The following is a 22,845-nucleotide window of genomic DNA, read 5'->3' on the forward strand; positions in this document are numbered from 1 at the left end:
CATTTAAAGGTATTTAGTTGCATTTATTCTCATATCACATTTATAGACTGCTTACAAATTTCTAAAAGATCTTGATTTTTTTTCGCTTCTGATTACACAGCACAACCATTTTCAACAACGATGATAACCAGAAATGTTTCATGAGCATCAAATCAGCATATCAGAATGATTTCTGAACGATCATGTGACACTGAAGACTGGATTAATGATGAAAATTCAGCTTTGCCATCACAGGGTTAAATTCTATTTCAAAATATCTAAAAATACAAAACAAAATAAAAATAAACACAATATCACTACAGTTTTTTTTTACTGTATTTTGTATCAAATGTATGCATCCTTTGAGAGCATAATAGACTTTTCAAAAACCAAAATCCTACCAACCCAAAACTTGAAATGGTACAGTGTATGTACACACATACATATATTAATGGATTTCATAGAACACTAATATGAAACGGAGATCCTGGAATATGCTCATCTCCCCATTTCACTGCTAATATGTATTTCCCCCTTTCTTTTACGGCATAGTTGATCCTATACTGATGTCCGCCCATGTGAATGATCAACACCCGCTCGCAGGGGACAGTGGGGCCATGCATGCCGACAAAGAGAAGGTTTCGTCCTACAACACAAATGCAATTGCACTCAAGTAATGAAAAAGAAATGTCTCTCAGAACTAAGTGAAACGAGTTACTTAATATTCTAGCTAATGTCAAGCTGCACTCACCAGCTTTACTGCAGTCCACATAAAAAGTGTTTTTGCGTCCTAGAATGCCCTTAGACAGGCCTGGACCATGGCAGATGACTTTACTAGCGTTAGACAGGAAAACTGGCTCAGCACTGCTGTCAGATGATATGTTTATCTCCATCTCTGACAGAGAGGGTTCCTCGTAACTGTTACACATCTGATTATGATCTACTGGCAGAACAGAAAGTAGTCAGACCCTAAACACTCAAATACCTCCCATGCAAAATGGAAATTGTCTTCAAAAATGGCTAATTCATACCATCGCCTCTTTGTCCTTGCGTGAGACACTTGTCTGTGACGGCACTGACAGACACAAGGAAAGGGCTTTCGGAAATATGCTCTTCATTAAACATGACTGAAACCTCATAGTCTCCTGCAGGTAAACACATTCTGTAAATATATCTATAAATAGGCCCTTCTCTTCCTCAGAAATTAATTAACCAATATGCTGATGGATTATTGTTTCTGCTGTCAATATGACTATGCAGTAAATGTTTATGTACCTAAAGGCCCATTCACACCAAGAATGATAACTATAAAGATAACTATAACAATAACTAGATTAGCGGCTGTCCATACAAACACACATCTGCCGTCGGAAAAAAAGGGACTGGAATGTGATTCCAATTATATCATTCCTCTGTGTCCTTATTGTTATAGTTGTGGAGTGGACGTTTCTATTGTTCCTAATGTTGGTAATGAAACAGTTGACGGTAGGATGTGGATGTCAATGGCTACCGTCCACTGTCTGATTTTCAACGTTCTTTAAAATATCTTCTTTTGTGTTCAACAGAAGAAATAAATTCATACAGGTTTGGAACAACTTGATGGTGAGTAAATTATGACAATTTTCTTTTTTGGGTGGACTAACCCTTAATGCGTTATCATAAAAGTTATCGTCCTTGATTTGAACAGGCCTTAAGTCCTAATATACTGAATTAAATACTATACTTACTTTTTAAAGATGTAAATATTAGATACTTTTTGTCATAGTATCACAAATTTATTTATTTTTAAATAATTTTGAATCATTCCAGATCCCTAATGACATCATTCTCCAGAAAGTCACATCATTTCAGGTAAAATGAATAAATAAAAAATAAAAAATTTAGGTTGCAAGTAATTTGCATTGTAAACAGTAGTAGTAGCATTGGACTTGATGAATTCTGTTATATTTTGTGGTATTAGCTGCATCTCACTGTAAAACATTTCATTCTCATTCTCAATAAAACAACAAATTGGTATGATGATATAAAAAATTATCACAACTGACAAGTTGACATTCTCATATGGAGGTGTCCTGTTAATTTTTCATACATAATTAAAGTTTTAAGTAACTGAGCTTGACTGGATATTTCTGACATATTTTCTATGTCCAGACAATGTCCATAAAATGTTTTGAACCATTACATACAGTATACTGTATAACAGCAATTACCCACCAGGCACTTGTGCCGTGTAGGACACATTGTAATAATCATCCAGCTGATCATCGAAGTGAAGATTAATCTTTCCAGGCCCCTCTACTGAGACAGACAGAGTTCCTGCGCCAGCCTCACGGGACCAAATATTAAAGTCAGCTGCAAAATTAAAATCAAAACATACTTTTGATATTACTCACAATTGAATAAGCCAGCTGTGATGGTACAAAACAAAACACCTCGTGCTAACAAAAAACAGAAAGTGGAAATATTAGTGGGATACCTGGAACACTTGCCAGAGCTGTCTGAAGGCCTTGTCCCCACACCTGGATCTTTTCACATCCTCCTTGTCCAAATGGGCCGACAGTGTACAGGAGTGGGCAGCCAGGGATTGTCTGGCCTTGGTTCCTAATGGTCACATTATAAACTCCCATCTCTTTCGCTAGAAAGCTCACTGCATAGGAGTCACTGCCAGTAGCAACAATAACAGCCTCCCCTAGAGTTCCTGATGGTTCATGCACGTGTGCTGACAGAGACTCAGTATCAGTACCTGTGATGAAAGGGAATGCGTTTGTTTACATCATTGGAAAGTTCTTGAGGAGTGAGATATAGTACCTGGATTAGTGTGATGTGCTATTTATCTAACCAGGGATTTTAAAGGCTAAGCTGCATTCACTCCCAATGCTGGCAATAGGAGACGCTTTCTGGTTGTACGTGATGTTCTCTCTCATAAGTCCACGGTCTGTTACCACAGCTGTAAAAGGACTCCCTGGAGAAGAGAAATTTTATATTTATTATACTGAAGTGCAAGTAAAAACATTTCTCATCATCAATGTTGAAAACAGTATTTACATTTTTGTGTACATTTTCTTTTCTTTTTTTGATTTCTTTTTGGCGATTTTGGCGTTTATTATGACAGGATAATATCTCTGGCCAGATAATATTACTCTGGCCAGAGGAGAACTGGCCCCCCGACTGAGCCAGGTCACGGGCTCATCACGGTTTTCTCCAGAGTGGCTATATAAAAATGAACTAAATTAATAACTTTTTACAACAAAAATGAAACATCACTGAACTTACTTAAGATGGACTGTGATTCTATTTTTTTCTGGAAATAAATGATTATTTATTATTAATTATTAATATTATTAATATTATTAAAATATTATTATTTTCCTGTTATCTCTGTAAAGCTGCTTTGAAACAATCTGTATTGTAAAAAGCACTATGTTACGTCCTTAGGGACGTTTATAGTGTTTTTGGTCGGGAAAGCCGGGATTTGAATGGCGCTACAGTGCTATATGTCGGCATGCTGCCCACGAGGCTATTGGCGCCGACATTACTTAAATTTTTTTAACAACAAATCAACAAAACATTTTTTTTATAACAATATAAATGTCTTTACTGTCACTTTTGATCAATGTAATGCATCCTTGTTGAATACAATTATTAATTTATTTCATTGCATTATATATAAAATTATATATATAATAATTATTATTATTTTAAAGAGGCAGCTCTTCAAACCTGGAATGTGCTCATCTGAAAATTTTATGGAGATTTTGTAGGCCCCAGCCTTGATTGGGTGGTACGATATATTGCAGGTTCCTTGCTCCATCTCTTCACTGTGAACATCTACTTTACTGGGACCTTCGATTGCAACCGTTAGCCCACCATATCCTGCAGGTTGCATAAAGTTCAGGAATATTTTTGTAAAACTTGTCTTAGATTACATATAAAGTTTGCACCATCATAACATACAATCCAAATCTCAACTTAAGCCATAAATCAATTAATTTGGATTATATAGTCTCATACCTGCATCCCAAGTGTCCACCACAAACTCAGACATGCAGAAGGTGTGCCCTGTATGCAAGCCTGGCCCGAAGGCCTTCACCTTGCTGGAATCTCCTATCTCTGCCTGACTGATGGAAAGAGAGATGGGACTGTTGCTCACATGCTCACAGTCTTTCATGATGCTGACCAGATGCTCACCAGCCTCTCTGGGGATGAATGATACACCTGCATAACAAACAAAGTGCACCTCTGATGAAGTTTGACAGTGGCACTAAAGGGTCACCATGATTTTGCCAAAACATACATGTTTCTGGATCAACATATTTAGTTAATCCAGACATTTCTGTCTATTTAGTCCTAACCGTAACCCTATCCCTACCCTTAAAGCTAACCCTACCCATAACTTAAAATCATAGGGAAATGATAGGTGAATAACACTGATGTAGAAACACCTAACCATGGTTGTAAGCCTGAACTCTACCCTCAAATCTGATTGGTTGATTTGGAATGTCTATTTAGTCCTAGCCGTAACCCTATCCCTACCCTTAAAGCTAACCCTACCCATAACTTAAAATCATAGGGAAATGATAGGTGAATAACACTGATGTAGAAACACCTAACCATGGTTGTAAGCCTGAACTCTACCCTCAAATCTGATTGGTTGATTTGGAATGTTGATCCAGGAACATCACTTTCACCAGCACTAAGGATGTAGGCATGCTTGATGCATGTGATGTGGTCAAATACTAAAACTTTTGTTTAGGCTCATTAAAGGGTTAGTTCACCCAAAAATGACATTTCTGTCATTAAAGGAGAACTCGGCATCTCTAGCGAACTCTAGTCACTTCTTCGCTGATTTTCCCTTTTGTTGTCGCATGTTTTCCCCACGAGCTCCCCCTACAGCTGTGGGGGGGCGTATATTTCACAACACGGTCGTAAAAAACTCACTTGCGGCGGCCTCCTCCCCCTCTCAACCGCTGCTCATGTGCGTTTGTTTTGATCGGAGCAAGCCAACTGTATCGTGTGGAGCTATGTCTACCGAGGTGGGTCATCTGGTAATACATCATACATGTGTGTGTGTTTATGTCGAATTGCCGTAAAGCAATTCGTGTTTCGCGCTCGTTCTCGTTCTCACGAGACTTCCAATTTTGTATCTTGCCGGGACGGTAGTCCCCAAGTTGCAAGGTTGGTTTTCCGCCTGGGACCGCTGGGGGGAGCGGGGAAAGTCACCAATATCACCAGAACAGGTTGTTTAACCATCCAAATGAATTCTAGACAGTTTTATTAAGTTAAAAAAGTTACCAAGTTCTCCTTTAATTACTCATCCTCATGCAGTGGCAGATTGAAGGTTGAACCACTGTAGTCACATGGACTATTTTAAAGATGTCTTTACAACCTTTCTGGGCCTTGAAAGTTGCAATGACGTTGCTGCCTAAGGCTGGTTCAGAAATCTCTTGGATTTCATCAAAAATATCCTAATTTGTGTTCCGAAGATGAACAAAGGTCTTACGGGTTTGGAACGACATGAGGGTGAGTAATTGATGACAGAAATTTCATTTTTGGGTGAACCAAATGAATGCTAGTCATTTTATTTTTACCAACAGAAGCAGTGTGTACATTAATAGATGGCTCACCGAAATGGCTGTCAGGTTGTGTTTTCAGTAAGCAGGGTACATCATTGCCTGTGGGTGACATGATGCTGGCAGAGAGCTGGCTAATGTCTTCTTCAGTGATGTTAATGGTGAAGTCAACAGCACTGCCCAGTTTTACCAGTGACCTTCTCACATTTCCATCTGTATTGGGTTTATAAAATCATGCATGCATTCATTTTTTTGAATGATTTGAGATTCAAGATTTAAGCATTATACCGTTATGAATAGTGGTTTGAGGTTTGGTGGGGTTGCCATACCAGTAATTTTAGCCTTGAAAGGGCTGCCTCGGATAGGAATTTCATTATGTTGAACTTGGATCTCATAATCTCCAGGCTCAGTTGGGAGGTAGCTCACAGTACAAGTACCATCTGCATTGTCCAAGCAGCGCACATCTGCCTCAGATGGACCCTCGATTGTGATGTCCAGGTCACCTGAACAAATAACAGTAATTACTGTAGGGTCCATAGAGTTTAACAACTGGGTTCCTAAGTAAAAACTCAATTTATTTTCTCAATAAGGAAATTGATTTTTAATGACAACTTTTAAATCTTTAAAGACAGACCTACGGGAGCTATGAGGCTGAAGCCGTCAGTCTGCATTATTTTAACTTGATTTTAAAATAATCATGTTTAACAGCTGAATTTGTGGTGAAAAACTATAACCCATGATGCTATAAAAAAAAATATCACTAATCGGAGTCGTGGCGAGCAAATCGTGCCAAAAGAGCTCTGCAGAGAGCGCCAAATCCCATGAAGCACCGTAATTGGCGTAATAGAGTCGGTCTCGCTATGCTAGCAGCAATGTATATTTTGTGCAAAAAGACACCCTGTTTCAGCACACTTTTCACTTGACTTGAAAGTCATGGTTCTCGGCTCTTTTGACACACAAAATGAAGTCAACTTATTTTGGATGCACAAACAATATGCAGTACCCCCCCCTCCCCTGCGCAAATCGAAAGCTTGTAGCCCCTCACAGTAGAATTCGGGGGATGGGTGATAGTTGTTGGGGGGGGGGGGGGGGGGTCGCACTCTGTAGAAATCGCGATCATGTTACGTCCCCCTGTGGGTGTACAAAAATGTGCAGAGTCTGTTATTATGGAATCAGAAAACAAATGCTCACTCGAGGCTGAATCCTCCTGACAGATGGTGAACGTTGCAGTCTCATTTGCAATTCCATACATAAGGCCACATCCATAGGCCATCGTGCTGCGATTAGCACGACTATTTGCATAATACTGCAGTGGAAGTACTGCAGGAAGGAGAAAGAATCATATTTAATCCATAGAGGTGCAATGTCAACAGTAAAACATTTCTATATTTGGTTTGTTGAAGATCAAAAAGAAGAGGGACAAGTAAAAGTTTCTCATTCCCAGAGGATGTGTGCAGTCTAACCTGGCAGATCGTTTCCGGTCGATTTAATAAGTAGTTGGTGAAGACCCTCTTCTGAAGGATCAAACTTTATAATGATGGTACCGTCTTTGTTATCAATCACGTCAGGCTGTGCTGTCTTTCTAGACGGTGTGATCACCTCACCTATGAATGCCATTAAAATAATGATGTGAGGATACGATCATTAAATTGAGCAAGTGAATTCAGAGCAACAGCTCACCTGTAATTTCACCTTCACTTATGTCTGATGGCAGGACTATATCACAGGATATAAACCCTGCTTGATTAATGGCACCAAGAGGAATTACATTTCTGCCCTCAACCTGATGAGCAATAATGAAGATGTTGAAGACATTCAAGGTATGACATGTCTCAAGGACTCGAGACATTATTAAATGGATTGAAATTAACCTTGAAGAACCATCACACATTCATACCTTGTTTTGAAAACCTATGTGACCCCTTGAAGCGTGCAAGGAGGATGACTGGTGACTATAATTCCTGTCACAATTAATCAAGGGATAAATAGAGCACAAATTAGTGAATAATGAATTGGATACTGAGAGGGACTGATTCGTGCATATGGTTTAGATAGAGACTGGAATGTAATTGCTATTTTACCTTTGAAAATCCTCCTCACTGGGATTTCCGACTGCTGAGGAGTGAGAGTCTTCAGCGGAGGGTGTGTGTGTTGCTGCATAGGCCCTGTTCTCATTATTTAACACTTCAACCAGATCTCTAGTGCCTAAGGAATCAATACCACAACGAACAAGGTTTCTTTTCAATTCTGCTCAATATTTGATGACCTCCAAACAGATAGATACAGATCTATAATCAGGGCCTCACCATCAGCTTTCAACATGTCGATCTCTGGGGCCTCATCAGTGTTGCAGCAAGCTGTGAAAGTTTGAGGGATTTGAGCACAGACATCTTCCTTTAATTGTCTACTACAAACCTCAGTTGTATTTATTCCATGCTCATCATCACTAGCAGAGTGAGGCAGGACATGAAACTTCAATGGACTGAAAAAAAAAAAATAGTATGAATGAAATCATGAATATATGAATGACTTATGTCACAAATGTTATACTTAAAAAAAAAATAAAATAAAAAAAAAATAATACATTTTATTATCATTCATAATAATAATGTTTTTATCATTAATAATAATAATAATAATAATATTTCTGCATGATTATCATTAACATTATCATTAATAATAATAAATGTTGTATCATTAATAATAGTTTTGCATATAATTATATTGCAATAATATTTGCAATGTATTACATTTAAATTTAGTAAATGAAAAATAATAAACATTTTCATCATCAATAATAATATACGTTACCATAATAATAGCGAATGAATGAATGAATGAATGAATGAATGAATGAATGATATAGACATATAAAAAATAAAATGATAGTAGTATTTATAATGGTTATATATACACTATAAATACTACTATCATTACTTACTTGCAATATGAATCATCATCAGCATATTTGACCATTAAAGAATGAAGACCATCTATGGTGGGAGAATATTTCACAGAGTAAGTCCCATCTGGGTTTTCTTTGACCTCAGTCAGTTCAGTCTTTCCTGTAGATATGAAGCTTTGTCAATTACACAGGATACAGCCATAGAAATCTGAAATGCCTTTCAAAAGAAGCTGTTCCTCACCACTGGGGGTGATCATCAGCACACACTCAGGGGGCTTCCCAGATTTACTACAGTTGATTTTGAATGACTGAGGAATTTGAGCACAAATCTTTGGTCCTGTATTTTCAACAGTCAAGTCTGTCTGGAACTCAGAGAGGCTATGAAACAAATAAAGCACCAAATGTTTATGTTTCTCTCTAGAAAGAATAAAATGTATTACAATTTATTGTACATGACAGTACAGCCTAAAATGGACTCTTAAAATACATTTTCATACCTTCTAAGAGTCTCTTCACTGGTGTATTTGTGCATCACAGAATTGTTCAAATTTGGTGCCCAAGCCACCTTAGAAGTTCTGTCCCTGTTGCCAATCACATCTGTGGAGAGTTTGATTGAGCCTCCATGTAAAAATCCCATATGACTGTCTGATTACCCTAGCAAACACAGCCATGCAAATGTCAAAATGTCAATATATCAAAAACATGGTTCTGACCATTAGCTTTCACCATGGTGACGGTCTCTGGTGCAACACTGTAGCAGTTGGCGGATGTTTGAGGAGCCATATCATTGACTCTTCCCTCCTGACTCGAAGGTTCCTCTTTATTTAAGACATCTTCATCCCTTCTACCAGAGTGAAACCTGTGCAGACTGAAAGAGCACGATATAAGAACCTGAGGACATGCATGTATTGAGTGGCTTCACACTAACATCTTATTTATCTGCTGCTTTACCTTCTGAAGGAATCATCATTGGTATATTTGACCATAATTGAGTGAGATCCTTCAACAGAAGGGGAGTACGCCACTAAGTACGTTCCATCTCCATTGTCTTTTGCACTTAATAGCATTATTTTGCCTGCAAAGTGAAACAGTAAGTCGAATTCTATAGTTTAAAATGACAAACAAAACATCCTCTCCATTACATTCTCACCATCAGGTGTAACAACAGCTACAGTCTCTGGCGGCTCTCCGGTGCTACTGCCATCAATTGTGAAGGTCTGAAGAGTGTTTACACACACTTGTGCGTCTAAATCCAATTCAAAAACTGGAGTCCCATTCCTCAAGCCTTGGCCTCCATGCTGCTTATATTTAGAATCAGGCATAGGCAGCACTCGAAACTTGAAAGGACTGTAAATTAACAACATGCATTAAATTACATGTCAGTTGAAGGTGGATCTACTGAGTCCCATCTCTATGTGACATGACCTATGCATTTAATCAATATTTCATACCTATAAATGCAATGCTCATACCTGCCAAAAGAAGCATCTTTAGTATATTTGACCATCAAAGAATGAAGTCCTTCCATTGAAGGGGTGTAGTTCACGGTGTATGTCCAATCGCCATTATCTCTGACCTCAAATACCTCACTCAAGCCTATTTAATGATGAATAAGATGTGCAGCTGTAAGATGTGTAACTGAAATATGACATTAGTAATATATCTAATATAATATTTAGTGTAATACCATCTGGTGTCATTATTGCAACAAACTGTGGAACTTTTTTTGTGGAGGTGGAGTCGACAGTAAATGTTTGAGGATGCCAGGCACACATTCCTGATGTCAGACCTAGACATGCTACATTAACCTGAGCGGTATCATCTATCGGCAACACTTGAAAACTGAATTGTCTGTAAAAACAAAAACACACATCAAAAGAACCCTATATTTAAATAATAATATAAACTATATTTTCAACCAAAAAGTATTTAAATTAAATTTTAAATAAAAAACAAAACAAAGATGCTACTTACGTAAACCAAGAGACTTGACTTGGAATAAATAAGTTATTACAATACATTCTCACCTATTAAAAGTCTCCTCACTAGTGAATTTCACTGTTAATAAATGACAGCCATCCATGGTGGGCAAATAGACAACGCTAGAAGTGCCATCTCCCCTTTTTTTCAGCTCAAGGAACTCCATGGAACCTACAGTGCAAACATTCACAGCATCTCAGAGATAGAGATTCATCCAATGATTGCAAACATAAGTGTTTTCATTTTACTTTGTGCTCACCATCAGGTCTCACCACTGCAACAGTCTCAGGTGCTTCTCCACTGCTATTGCAGCCAATCGTAAACATTTGGGAAGTTCTACCACAGATTCTACCTTTAAAACCTGGAACAATCTCTGCCATATTCACAGCATGAGCTGAGGGAAGCTCTCCATCACAGTCACAATTAGGAAGAGCTTGGAACTGGATGGGACTATGATTTAAAAAAAAGTAAAGAATAGTTACAATCCGCTTTTCTAAGGTACTCTGTTTCCAAGGCATTCAGATCATTTGCTTTACTTTGCTTTAAAAGATTGTCTAACCTGCTGCTTTTATAAGGACTCTGAGGATCTATGAGAGACTCTCTGTCTTCCATTGATGGAGTTGGACTCATTGTGTAAATCCCATCTCCATTGTATTTGATCTCTGTCATTTCAGTACCTACGCCAATTAAAATAATATGCAGACATGTCTTGGACATACAAAAAGCAAAAAATAAAATTGACCTACCATGAGAAACAGTATTTGTAGATAAACAAAGCCCTGACTGCAGACAGACTCCAGAATCTGCAGAAACATCCTCTACTGATGCAATAAATGGACTTCCTGTTGAATACAAATAGCAGTCGTGTAAAACATCATCATTATTACATTTTATATTATTATTATCATCATCATAATAATATAATTTCAATACATTGTTTTTAAGACAAAATTGTTAAATTATTGTAAACAATAATATACAAAAACATGCATAACAATAACAACAAAAGTAATAATAACAATTATATAGAATCTGGTACAATTTAATGTACAATAAAAATTCAAAAATTATTCCAGGAGAAATGTTTAAAATGTCCATTAATATATTTGAATTTATTAAATTCTCATTATATCATTCCCCATTAATATAAATGTTGTCTAATACAATTTAAAATGGGTATTTTATTAAAATATGTTTACACAAGAAATTCTTACACAAATCACAAACCGGTTTTTCTTCCCCTTTCAATAAATATGAATGAGTAAGTCTTGAGTGACCGATCTGACATCTCAAACAACCTGGTCATATCTATTTTCTAAATAATAACAATAACTAACTCCTTGATTTAGTATTGGATTCACATCATTTAGTATTTTATATTCGTCAGCATATCTCTGGGGTGCTTAGGAACCTGCATTGGCTTCCAGTCCATGACCGTATTGATTTTAAAACTCTTATCTTAACATATAAAGCTGTACATGGAATTGCACCATCATATATATGTGATTTAATTACATTATATATGCCCTCTCGATCTCTCCGTTCTACCAACTCTCTTCTACTTAAACAGCCTTCTTGCAGACTGAAAACGATGGGTGAAAGAGCTTTCTCTGTGTCCGCCCCCAGGTTGTGGAATGCACTTCCTTTAACTGTTAGGAATGCACCAACACTAACAAGTTTTAAGAAACAGTTAAAAACCCATCTTTTTAAGATGTCTGTGTCTTAATTGGTGACACTCGATGTATATTCTATTATACTTGTTTTTTTAGTTTTTTTATGTATTTTTAATGTATTTACTTTTGTACTGTACTTGTAGCGCTTTGGGTACAAGAAAAGCGCAATATAAATAAAATGTATTGTTATTATTATTATTATTATTATATGCATTCATTCCATTCCTTTCGCCATTTATTGTAAATGTACAGATTCAATATGGGTTTAACATTAGATACTGGCATCAATAAATAAAAAAACTCTATTTTAATTCAAAACAATGCAGTACAGTAAAATATGTTTAACAGTCGTTTCAGTTTGACAATACAGATGTGATGGTAGTTCTTCACCTTTCAATAAATAATCATGTGTAAATCTTAATTTTGACCTAAACGGCACCTAGTAAAAACCACTTGATCACACCCATATCTGAAATAAAAATAAATAAAATCTTCTTATACTAGGATTTATTTCATATCATTGAAGTAAATAAAATAAAGGGTAAATAACAATTGTTTCTCATAATTTAAAGCTTACCTGGAATGCTTTTCTCTCCAGAGGTAATGGTGATCTTATATTCACCAGGCACTGAAGGAGTATATTCCACATCATACATGCCTTCACCGTTGTCTTCGCATGTCACCTGACACTCAGATGCACCCTCCACTGTTATGCCCAGATCATCAACTGAAGATCTGCTGAGAAAGAGAAACATTATGGATCAAATGTGGTTGTCAATTTTTTTACCTAATTACCTAAAATGAACTACTACCTCACCTGGCGTTTACACTAAACATATTAGGACGTCCAGTGAGGCCCTTTTTGAGACCCAAACCATTTGCAACAACTTGACATGTGTCAGTTTCCCTTTCACCAACCACAATGCCTCCTGAAAAGACAGAATGGACGAGAAGACAAACTCATAACAAACAAACACAATCCGAATGCAAACTATTCGTCAAGTCACAAACATTAGGATTCTTCTTTTACCTTGCCTGCCCACTTTTACATGGCTTTTGTAGACCTTTGGACCCACAATAACTTTAGCGGGGAAGTTGGGCACCACCTTTCCTCCATATTTCAGAAGCAGCGTATATACACCTCCAGTTAGAGGCACATAAACAGCCGTGTAGGTGCCATCTTCATTCTCCTTCACTTCAGTTTGGACAATGACTCCTGAGTCAGAGACAGCCTGCACAGAGAGATCTCCAGATCCTGCCATTCCACAGTCTATATTTACAATGCAAGGTTCTCCGACTTTCCCCTGTAGCAGACCAGGACCTGTTACCAAAACTTTAGATGGGTCAATCGGTTTCTGTATATCAGCCTGGAATGGAGAGCCAGTTATGTGAGAGTTGTCGAAAAGGACATTTATTTTGTACATTCCATGCTCTGTGGGGAGGTAAAACACTGTACAAGTGCCATCTTGATTGTCCAGATATTTTAGTGTAACTTCACAGGGTCCTTCCACTCTTATGGCAAGTCGTCCACTGCCTGCGCTGCTTGTGTCAATGATAAACTCTGCCTGTTCTCCAAGAACACCTTCTTTTAGGCCTGGACCACGAGCCCTCACCTGGAGAAATTAACAACATCTGAATGTACTGTTCTTTCAGGTTAATTCACAGAATTTGTACTACTCAATACCTTTGTGGCGTCACCCGGGTTGTTTGACGGGCTGATTACGTTCATAACAAGTTCTCCATGACCACCAGGCCGTACATTGTCTGGAAAGTCTTCATCAAGGTCCATCTCTTCATCTTCACACAATCAGATAACATAAAATCAAAAATGTCTAGGACATGAATAACACTATTTTCAGAATTAAAGTTGCGATAATAATGTTTTATGTTTTAATAATGTTAATTTTAACTGAAATAGTTCAAAACAAAAATTCTATCATTATTTACTCACCCTCATGTCATTCCAAACAGAAAAACCACATTTATTTCTGATGTTTTCCACATGTGATCACATGGATTTCACATGGGAACTGCTCCAAAACCTTCTTTTTTTTGTATGTAACGCAAGTAATCTCTTAAATCAAATATGGCACTTATGATGCAGTTAGGTCTAACAAACATCTTTGGTTGCTCCCAATTGTGAATTGTTTAAATGCATGTTATAACCCAACAGGTAAATATGTAAAGTAAACTGATCCATCTGACTAAACAGCTCAATTCATATGGATTAGTTTTACAATCTCTTCTAGCGGTCAATGGACGGATAGAAAGTGCTAAAATTTCATCAAAAAGATCTTCATTTGTGTTGTGAAGATAAATGAAAGTCTTACGGGTTTGGAACGACATGAGAGTGAGTAATTAATGAAAGAATTTCATTTTTGTGTGAACTATCCCTTTGTATATCAATATATCAATTATAGTTATTTTAACTACATATTCACAAAGAATAAAAAAATTAAAAATCTATTTATCTGTCAATTTGAATTGTCATTTACATCATTTATGAATTGATTCCTCCATTTTTTGTATTTTTTTTTTATAATAATTATTTAACTGTCACACCTAGTCATTCAAACACTGCGCTGTATGAAAAAGTACTGTGTGAAGATTCTTCAAACATTTTCCTTTTGCATTCCACTGAAAAAAAATCTGGAATAAGATGATGATGAGTACATGATTTTTGGAATAACTGTTCCTTTAAACTTACCAGAGAAATACATTTCTGATCCATCTGGTTTAAACCAGACTGGGCTACATGGTGTAATCTTAATCCTGCGAGGTGTCACCTGAAACAGTAATGACACAGCGTCACATTTCTTCAAAATCTTACAGCATCACAATCATAGGCGTCAAAGCACTGAAGATTATATTTTAATGCTCATAGGCTCATTTCTTAATGTATGTTTTTTCACATGTGATTTCAGTAAGCATAGTTTCATTCCCTCTTGACAGAGGGAATGCCAGCACAAATAGACTAATAAACATCCTATTACATTCCTGTGAGCTCTGGCTGCTGCGCGAAGCAGCTGTACATCATCACCCGACAGGTTTAAAGCCATTGTGAGATGAAATGGAATTTCAATAAGGCAACAGATGCTGGAACATGAATGCAACATGATGGAAAACAAATTGGGAAAATGATTTATCTACCTTCATCAGACCATGTAAATGAAATGCCTTAGAACGACTATTAGATGTTGTTGTGCATGTTCACATATTACAAAATCCCATTCCCTACACATTGAATTCTAAAGATCATATTTACTGCTGTCTATTAAGATCAATATATGCACTCACAATGAAAGGACTGCCAGGAACCATGACTCCACCCCAAGACACAGCAATGGTATGTTTGGAGAGAGATGAAGGGATGTAGGAGCAGACAAAGACACCAGACTGTTCAGAGGCAACACTAACATCTACACATTCTCCATCTGCTCTCTGTGAAGAAGTCAAACCACTCTGAAAATTAAAAGTGCTTTTAATTTGAATAAAAATACATAAATATTTAATTGCAGTATTAGTACCTGAGCATAAACTCTAAGTTCTCCTTCACCAGCTTGCCTGGTATCTACAGTGAACTGGGTTTGGAGGTTTACTACGCACCCAGTTTGGGAAACACCTGGTCCTTCTACTTTCACCTGAAACCCAACATGCATACCTTATGAAATAATTTCACATCTAATGAAAATATGTCCTTCATATAAAAGCGATCTCCCTGAAAAGAGAAAGGGCTCTCACACTGAACACATGTCGACATAAACAGATTAATAGGAGATAATTTACCTTTTCTGGGTGGAAGTCTTTTCTTTTATGTCTGATGGAAGCCATGAAGGGACTGTCCTGGATTTCTTCATCATCACACATTACGTGTACAGCATACTCACCGGCCTCAGTCGGCCAGAACCGCACAAGGCAGGAGCCATCATTTTGGTCATCACATGTGATCTTTGCCTGAGATGGACCTTCAATGGCAAAACCTTGGAAAGATAATTGGTGAAAAGTGATTTAATTATAAAATATAATAATAAATTAATAATATAATACGTATATAGTGTGATAATATGTATATGGTGTATAGTACATTTAAATTTCATAGCTATACCATGTTTTAGTAATACAATATCTGTGAAAAGGGATAATTATATCATAAAATAAAGAATAAAACAATATAAGTAATGTAATGCATTTTAATTGCTTAGCTATACCATTTTTTTAAATACGCAATACATTTTCTACATTAACATCCACTCACCCAGCATGCCAGAGTCCACACCAACAGATTCCACCAAGAAATCTGCTGACAAGCCCACAGTCCCTCCCTCTAGTCCTGGTCCCCATGCTCGAATCTTCTGTGGACCAGCTTCTGAACCAACATGGACTTTAAATGGGCTGTAATAGAGAAACATTAACATTTTATTTCAACATTTTATATGCTTTTCTATGTTGAACTTGTGTAAAAAAGAGCTAACCTCTTGGCAATGTGCTGACCAACCCACGTGATGTCCACTGTGTGATCTCCTTTAGCAGTGGGTGTATATTCAAAGGTGTATACACCTTCAAGTGCATCCTTCTGTCTGACAGACACTGCTTTGCCACCTGACAGAAAGGGGTGACATTTAATTTAGACCACAAAGGGGTTACATAATTGTGTATCTTTATATAGATTGTGGGGAGTTTATGGACTCACTGGGGTCTCTAATAAGAACCTCCAGATTACCAGGCCCAGCTTTGCAGGTGTCCACTTTAAAGTCTGCCAGCTGACCTAGTCTCATGCCTTTGGACTGCAATCCCCGTCCTGTGGCACGACAGGCTTTGGGTTTTGGCACTAAAATAAAAATAAAATAAAACTAATAATTGAAAATACATTTTTAAAAAGGTGATACAAAAAAAATAAAAATAAATAGACAAGGTTATCAAGGTTGTACACTTTATGAAAATAACTGGATTTGATTTAAATCAGCATCAAGGTATTGACTGTAGGTTTGAGGACGCAGTTGCTGCTTATATTGAGACCAACAACAGCACTAATACAGGTGTGATATTGCTTTTTTACAACAGTTCAATAAAGTTTATATTGAGTGACTTACATTTTAGACACAGTATTTCTAATATTGTTTTGCTCCAACGAAAAAGCAGTCGCAACAAAGCCAAATCAGAATTCAGAATGATAACTGGGCCATTCTACAGAATTGGTGCAAACTGCTGTCCGACAACCAAAAAACACATTTAAAAAGCATTTAAGTATTCCAATTGTAGATGTTTACTAAGATCCTTCTATTATCTATTGAATCCCACAATAATATTTAAAATATAAGTAAGCAATATATCAATATACAACAACCCAATTGGGTTTGAAATATTTGTTCTACATTTTTTCTATTGTTGTTTTTAAAAATATATTTTTGATTTTTTTAAAGTAAAAAAAACAAACATTTATTCTATATTTTATTTTTAAATCATGAAACTATGTAAAAAAACCAGTGCGTGTTTTAATCCATTGGCTGAGACTGATTTTAACCACACCCCCTACATTTTTGATCAGGAAATATTCTTGTGTGCCTCTCTCTCATAGCCTCCCTTTCATTTTAGATAGGTACCATAATTTTGAGGGAAATGTGTTCAAAAGTCTAAAAATCTGTGAATTACTTAAAGGGACGTCACTACCAAACACCTTTTTTTCTGCAATTAAGCAAACTTTTTTGGGTGTAATTCCATAAATTTTTGTTATGCGTGTAGAGAACTTTTAGAGAACTGTGCTAGGTAACCATGTGCTGGCTATCATCTTTGAACTAGGCTCAAAAGTATCTTTAATTGTCACAACCGAAATATGTGGTGAAGTTTCGGTTGTGACATATTTTTTTTAATTTTTTTTTATAAAATTTTGTTTTTGTGTGTGTACAATGTTCAGAACTGTGCTAGGTAACCATGTGCTGGTTATCATCTTTGAACTAGGCTAAAAAGTATCTTAAATTGTCACTACCGAAACAGCCATGACCGAAACATGCCATCATTGTTTTGGTATTGACAAAAGGGAACACATAATCATTTATTTGGGGGAAATAAACAACATTTCTGTACAGTTATGCAAATCATTAGTATCTTTGTATGTTTTAGTAGTGTTTTAGTATGCAAGTTAAAATTCTGTAAAGTGATGTAGTCGCTGCCAAAACATTACTGTCACTACAGAAAATGTGCCATCACGACCGAAACATGCATGTTTTGCCAAAAATAAAGTATACTGAATTATCAACTAAGATGCTATTATAGTGTTTGGTTCAATGTATATTCAAACTAATGAATTTTTTACTTTGAAATCAGTATGATTAACTTAATGCCTTTTACAAAGAAAGATTGGGTTCAAAATACAAATCTTATAAAATTACACTTGAATTATTGTTAAAATTGTAAATGTTATTGATTTACCTGTGAAAACTTTTTTTTAAATAGCAAAAAATATATTTACAAGGTAGATGTAAACAAAATATGAATAGGTCAATATAAGCTTTCTTATCAAATTATTTATTATTGTGTTTCAGTAGTGACAAATTTGGGGAGAGGAAAAATATTACAAAACTTTCTGAAAATACATTATTATAATTAACTGCACAGTTACTAGAAATGCGTACCTTGGATATTATACAATTTGCATACATACAAAATTTGTGGAAAAAGACACCTTTTTTTCCAAGATGTTTCCAACTCTGACTTTGAACCAATTCTGTAGAATGGCCGAACTATAACAATAACTATATTAGCATCCACACCAATGGACAATAACATTCGGTTGCACTGCACTTGTTTGAGCTCTTTAAAGTTTGGTGGATTATTATTGGCTGTCCATCAACTGATGAACAATTTCATCCAAAATATTGTTTCCCTGTGTTGTTATTGTTATGGCTGTGGTGTGGACCTCCAAATTCTCATAGAATTAAAACAATTATCAAAATGTAGTTTATATCACCATTGTTGTGAATGGGGCTTTAAACATTATGCATTTGAACTAAAGTAGTGGTGTTCGTTCTTGAATGAATAAATGTTTTCGAACAAATCCTTTAAATTAATGATTTAAAGATTCACTTATAAAGACAGTAAATTGTCACCTACTGGCATATCAATGCAACCTGTAGAAAGTCTCATAGTCAACAAAATGTTTTAATAAAAAAATTCTCATCAAATTATCATCATGATCATCTTTGATCGAATTTTCGTTATAATCGAGGACATCAAAAAACACTTAACAGCAGGGGTTTTATAAAGGGCCAAACCTTTCTTTGGCTTGAGTGGGGCTCCAGGTTTCAGTCTGGCTTTGGGGAAAAGTGAGAGGTATGTCATCACTGACTGCTCATCCACGGCTGGATCAAGAATCTCCTCTGGGGCAATGAGCTTAATAAATTTAATTAAAAAAATTAATAATAAAAAAATAAAAAATTAATTGAGGACAACAGAATCCCTAAGGAGGTTATCAAAATGTATGTACACCGAGTTGTCTTTTCTGGTTGAACTCACCTGGGGAACTCCAAGCCAGTCATCTGCTTGCTGCATGGCTTCTTTGGTGTTACTCACCCGATGCACTGCATCCCAGCTCTCCCAGTCAGGACACAAGCCTGTGGAAGCACAAACAATCATTTGTTAAGATGAAAAACTTTCCCTTTTCAACACATGTGGAGTTTAAAGAAGACTATTTAAGAAACGTTTTATACCTGGTGCCAGTCCATCCACTAATGCACCAAGAGCCTTGCCATCCTGCCAGTCCTGGCTGAAGTTAGTGATTGGCAGTTCAGGGACTTTGTTTTGGATCCATCCCAGAAGCCTTATCTCTGGAGTCAGTTTGGAGACAGAATCGTTTGCCTCATCCTCCCACGCCAGGGTGGAGATGGAGTAATGCTGAATCAAGGTCCAAACTAGACCCAGGATCAGCTTCAAATTCCCATCCACTATGGCCTTACTGTCTGTATAGAGACAGTGAAGGTGTGTGTCTATTTTGTTCCTTCAAGATGGAGACCTTCTCTTGGTAACATAAGTTGGTGTATAAAAAAAAAAAAACTTAAATAACTTTAAGTTAGCCATTACATTCAAATAAGAGAGTTCAACTGGGAACATTGTTCCGGTCCAGCTCACAGCTAATTGACTGAAGTCCCATCTCTAATTTGACACTAAAACTCTTTGACCCAAGGCCTTCCCTCCCTAATTAGGGAAGGGGCCACAGGAATTCATAGGAAAAACATGTTTTAGTGTCAGTGTGGGAGCAGCAATTCAGTTGTATTATTACGTCCTTCTGAAGAAATGCTAATGCTTTTCAGACAACAGGCAAAGAATTTACATCTTGACGTTGCTGCCGACCTTCTTGACAAATGAAACCGTTATATAGACACAAAGAGTTTAGTTTGAGTTTATCATTTTAAACAGTTTTTATTTTTATGCTTTAATTTATTCTTATTTTAGCTTTAGTTTGAGTCATTTTTGTATGTCATCTTAGACATTTTATTTCATTTAGTTGCTAAATCAACAATTCTAATTTAAGTTCTTCATCTAATATTTATTTTATTTCAGATTTATTTAAATGAACCGAAAACAATTTTAACAGTTTTAGTCAACCATAACAACCCTTATTCACATCATAAATGAAGGAAATTTAAAAATGTTGAATGTTTTAAGCAATACTTTACTGTAACTAGTAAAGTATTTTATAAAATATATAATTATATTATTTTATATTAACATACACATTATATTATATTTATATATATATATATATGTATATATATATAATTAAATAGTATGGCACAGTGCCAATAGTGTTTCTGCTTATATAAAACAAACTTGATCATAAGTCTTTCATAACATTCCAACTCATCTTTATTCTTATTTAATTGGTCTTGAACTGTAAATATTTCCTACTTGACATACCTCACATTAACACAGAGGATTGCTTTATTACGAACTTTATCTCAACAATATTCAGAAACAAGTTTTTTTAAATGTTGTTCAAGTGCCTTGAAAATATCTCAAGAAAACGAATACTGTAGATCTTTGCAAATGCCTTCGTTTGAAAGAGTTCAGGCAGGTTGTAACTTACCTATAGACACCAACTTAACCTTTTCATGATCCAAAAACTCCAGAGCCACCGAAACGTTGTCTAGCTTGAGCTGTCTGAAGGTGGGTCGTGTGTGGTACTTTCTAAACATCCTCTTATGGCTCAGGACCTCCAGCAGCGAGATAAGGACAAGGCCATCGCTCAGATCAAACTTAAGATCGCTGATCTGCAGCTCCACAGACCTCAGGTGTTCATTGCACCAGCGTGTGAAGGTGTTCTTCTGTATCTTTTTCCACGGGGCATCATCTGCCAGGTTGATTGCAGCTGCAGTAACACTATCTTTAAAGTCACCCATCGTTCCCTCTGATCAGTGTGGAGTCAGAAACCTTTTATACCAAACTAAGAAGCAGCATGAAGCTTTCATGTAGCTTTGCTGGAGGTGGGAGTGCCTTACAACCCCTCATTCTGGCCCATAATTATTCTCATACAGCACCTCTGAGAGCTGTTTTTACTCTGACATTAACCGTGTCATCATGCCGCAGCCCTGCATCGTGAAAAGGAATAATAAAAACAGATTCTAGTTACATCAGTGCTTGAAGAATGCATTTACTCGGAAGACAGAGGTCAGAAACAGGATCCTCAGGCCTGGGGAATTCAGCTAATTCCCACCTGCAGCCAGATGAAGGTCTGACATCACTGTTGCTGATAACCTTATCGCTGGTGACGTTACACTTCATTTACTCCAGAATAAACTGAGCATATTATTGCCAGAGCTCTTTAGATCGGGGCACGTCCTCATATTTCCCATGCGGCATTGAGGAGGGATGACTCATTGGGGCGGACTGCATTACACCATGAAAGCGTGTGCCTTTGGCTGCAGGTTTATGATAAAAAAAATGGTTAAGGCCATAATTTAGTGGGGGGGCGTTTATGTGCCCAGGGTGTTTTTGTGTGCGTGTGCGTTTTTGTTTTTGTGTGTGTGTGTGTTTTTGTGTGTGTTTTTGTGTGTGTGTGTGTGTGTTTTTGTGTGTGTGTGTGTTTTTGTGTGTGTGTGTGTGTTTTTGTGTGTGTGTGTTTTTGTGTGTGTGTGTGTGTTTTTGTGTGTGTGTGTGTTTTTGTGTGTGTGTGTGTGTTTGTGTGTGTGTGTGTGTTTGTGTGTGTGTGTTTGTGTGTGTGTGTGTGTGTGTGTGTGTGTGTGTGTGTGTGTGTGTGTGTGTGTTTGTGCTCGAAATCTTAACACCTTACAATAAGGTTCTTAGGTATCCATTTCACAATTTGATTCGATTCTGATTCACAAGCTCTTAATTTGATTCTTTTCAGTTATGAATGTCCACGTTGTTTACATACTCTTACACAAAGTAATATAAGACTAGAATTGGTTGTGCTGTATGTTTTTGATTCACTAAAAAAACTGCCACATAAGAGACATTTGTTTGTGAATTAGAATACAATGGTCAAATTGTATATTGCTAGGTCAACTGAATATAAAATGTTTTGCTATAAAAAGTATATAAAGCTTTATATGAAGTATAAAGATATAAAAATGTATTTTGAACAAACATATTACATTAACCTAGGTGAATACGGTATATGCTGTAAAAACTGTTTATTGCTAATTAATGGTACCTAATACATTAACTAATGTTAACAAATTGACCCTATTGTAAAGTGTTATTGAAATGAAATTCATCTGATATGCAT

General features: G+C 36.5%; 1 protein-coding gene across 4 annotated transcripts; it reads right to left on the reverse strand.

The window, feature by feature from the left end:
* Nucleotides 1-68: 68 nt before the first annotated feature.
* Nucleotides 69-22,762, reverse strand: flnbb (filamin B b). 4 transcript variants are annotated; one of them, XM_082146327.1, is made up of 43 exons: nucleotides 21,187-22,762; nucleotides 19,811-20,059; nucleotides 19,617-19,714; nucleotides 19,376-19,493; nucleotides 16,798-16,935; nucleotides 16,580-16,706; nucleotides 16,363-16,499; nucleotides 15,894-16,087; nucleotides 15,635-15,748; nucleotides 15,405-15,548; nucleotides 14,815-14,893; nucleotides 13,792-13,904; nucleotides 13,138-13,720; nucleotides 12,925-13,036; nucleotides 12,685-12,845; nucleotides 11,181-11,276; nucleotides 10,994-11,111; nucleotides 10,694-10,884; nucleotides 10,482-10,605; nucleotides 10,142-10,305; nucleotides 9,927-10,050; nucleotides 9,605-9,801; nucleotides 9,406-9,529; nucleotides 9,168-9,322; nucleotides 8,952-9,051; nucleotides 8,696-8,832; nucleotides 8,491-8,614; nucleotides 7,856-8,031; nucleotides 7,631-7,754; nucleotides 7,447-7,510; nucleotides 7,230-7,332; nucleotides 7,013-7,153; nucleotides 6,741-6,869; nucleotides 5,879-6,052; nucleotides 5,604-5,762; nucleotides 3,991-4,194; nucleotides 3,700-3,852; nucleotides 2,819-2,941; nucleotides 2,456-2,722; nucleotides 2,194-2,331; nucleotides 1,011-1,124; nucleotides 731-922; nucleotides 69-625 (listed from the first exon to the last, which is right to left on the reverse strand). In XM_082146327.1, the coding sequence occupies exons 1-43, from the start codon at nucleotides 21,497-21,499 to the stop codon at nucleotides 438-440; spliced, it is 6,783 nt and encodes a 2,260-aa protein (XP_082002453.1). In that variant the 5' UTR covers nucleotides 21,500-22,762; the 3' UTR covers nucleotides 69-437. The 4 variants fall into 4 exon arrangements, with proteins under 4 accessions (XP_082002453.1, XP_082002452.1, XP_082002451.1 ...); XM_082146326.1 differs by having other exon boundaries at nucleotides 10,994-11,276; nucleotides 12,685-12,842; XM_082146325.1 differs by having other exon boundaries at nucleotides 731-919; nucleotides 10,994-11,276.
* Nucleotides 22,763-22,845: the final 83 nt, after the last annotated feature.

This window comes from Leuciscus leuciscus (genome assembly GCF_965113295.1).
Source record: "Leuciscus leuciscus genome assembly, chromosome: 18".
Taxonomy (NCBI): domain Eukaryota; kingdom Metazoa; phylum Chordata; class Actinopteri; order Cypriniformes; family Leuciscidae; genus Leuciscus; species Leuciscus leuciscus.

Excerpts from the sequence above, each read along its gene's own strand:
- flnbb (XM_082146324.1), bottom strand. The coding sequence starts at position 21,499 with ATGGGTGACTTTAAAGATAGTGTTACTGCAGCTGCAATCAACCTGGCA. Across the intron at positions 9,530-9,604 it reads AGCTGTTGTTACACCTGATG|GCAAAATAATGCTATTAAGT; the intron begins GTGAGAATGTAA and ends TTCACTTTGCAG. Across the intron at positions 6,053-6,740 it reads TCAGGAGGATTCAGCCTCGA|GTGACCTGGACATCACAATC; the intron begins GTGAGCATTTGT and ends TTATTTGTTCAG.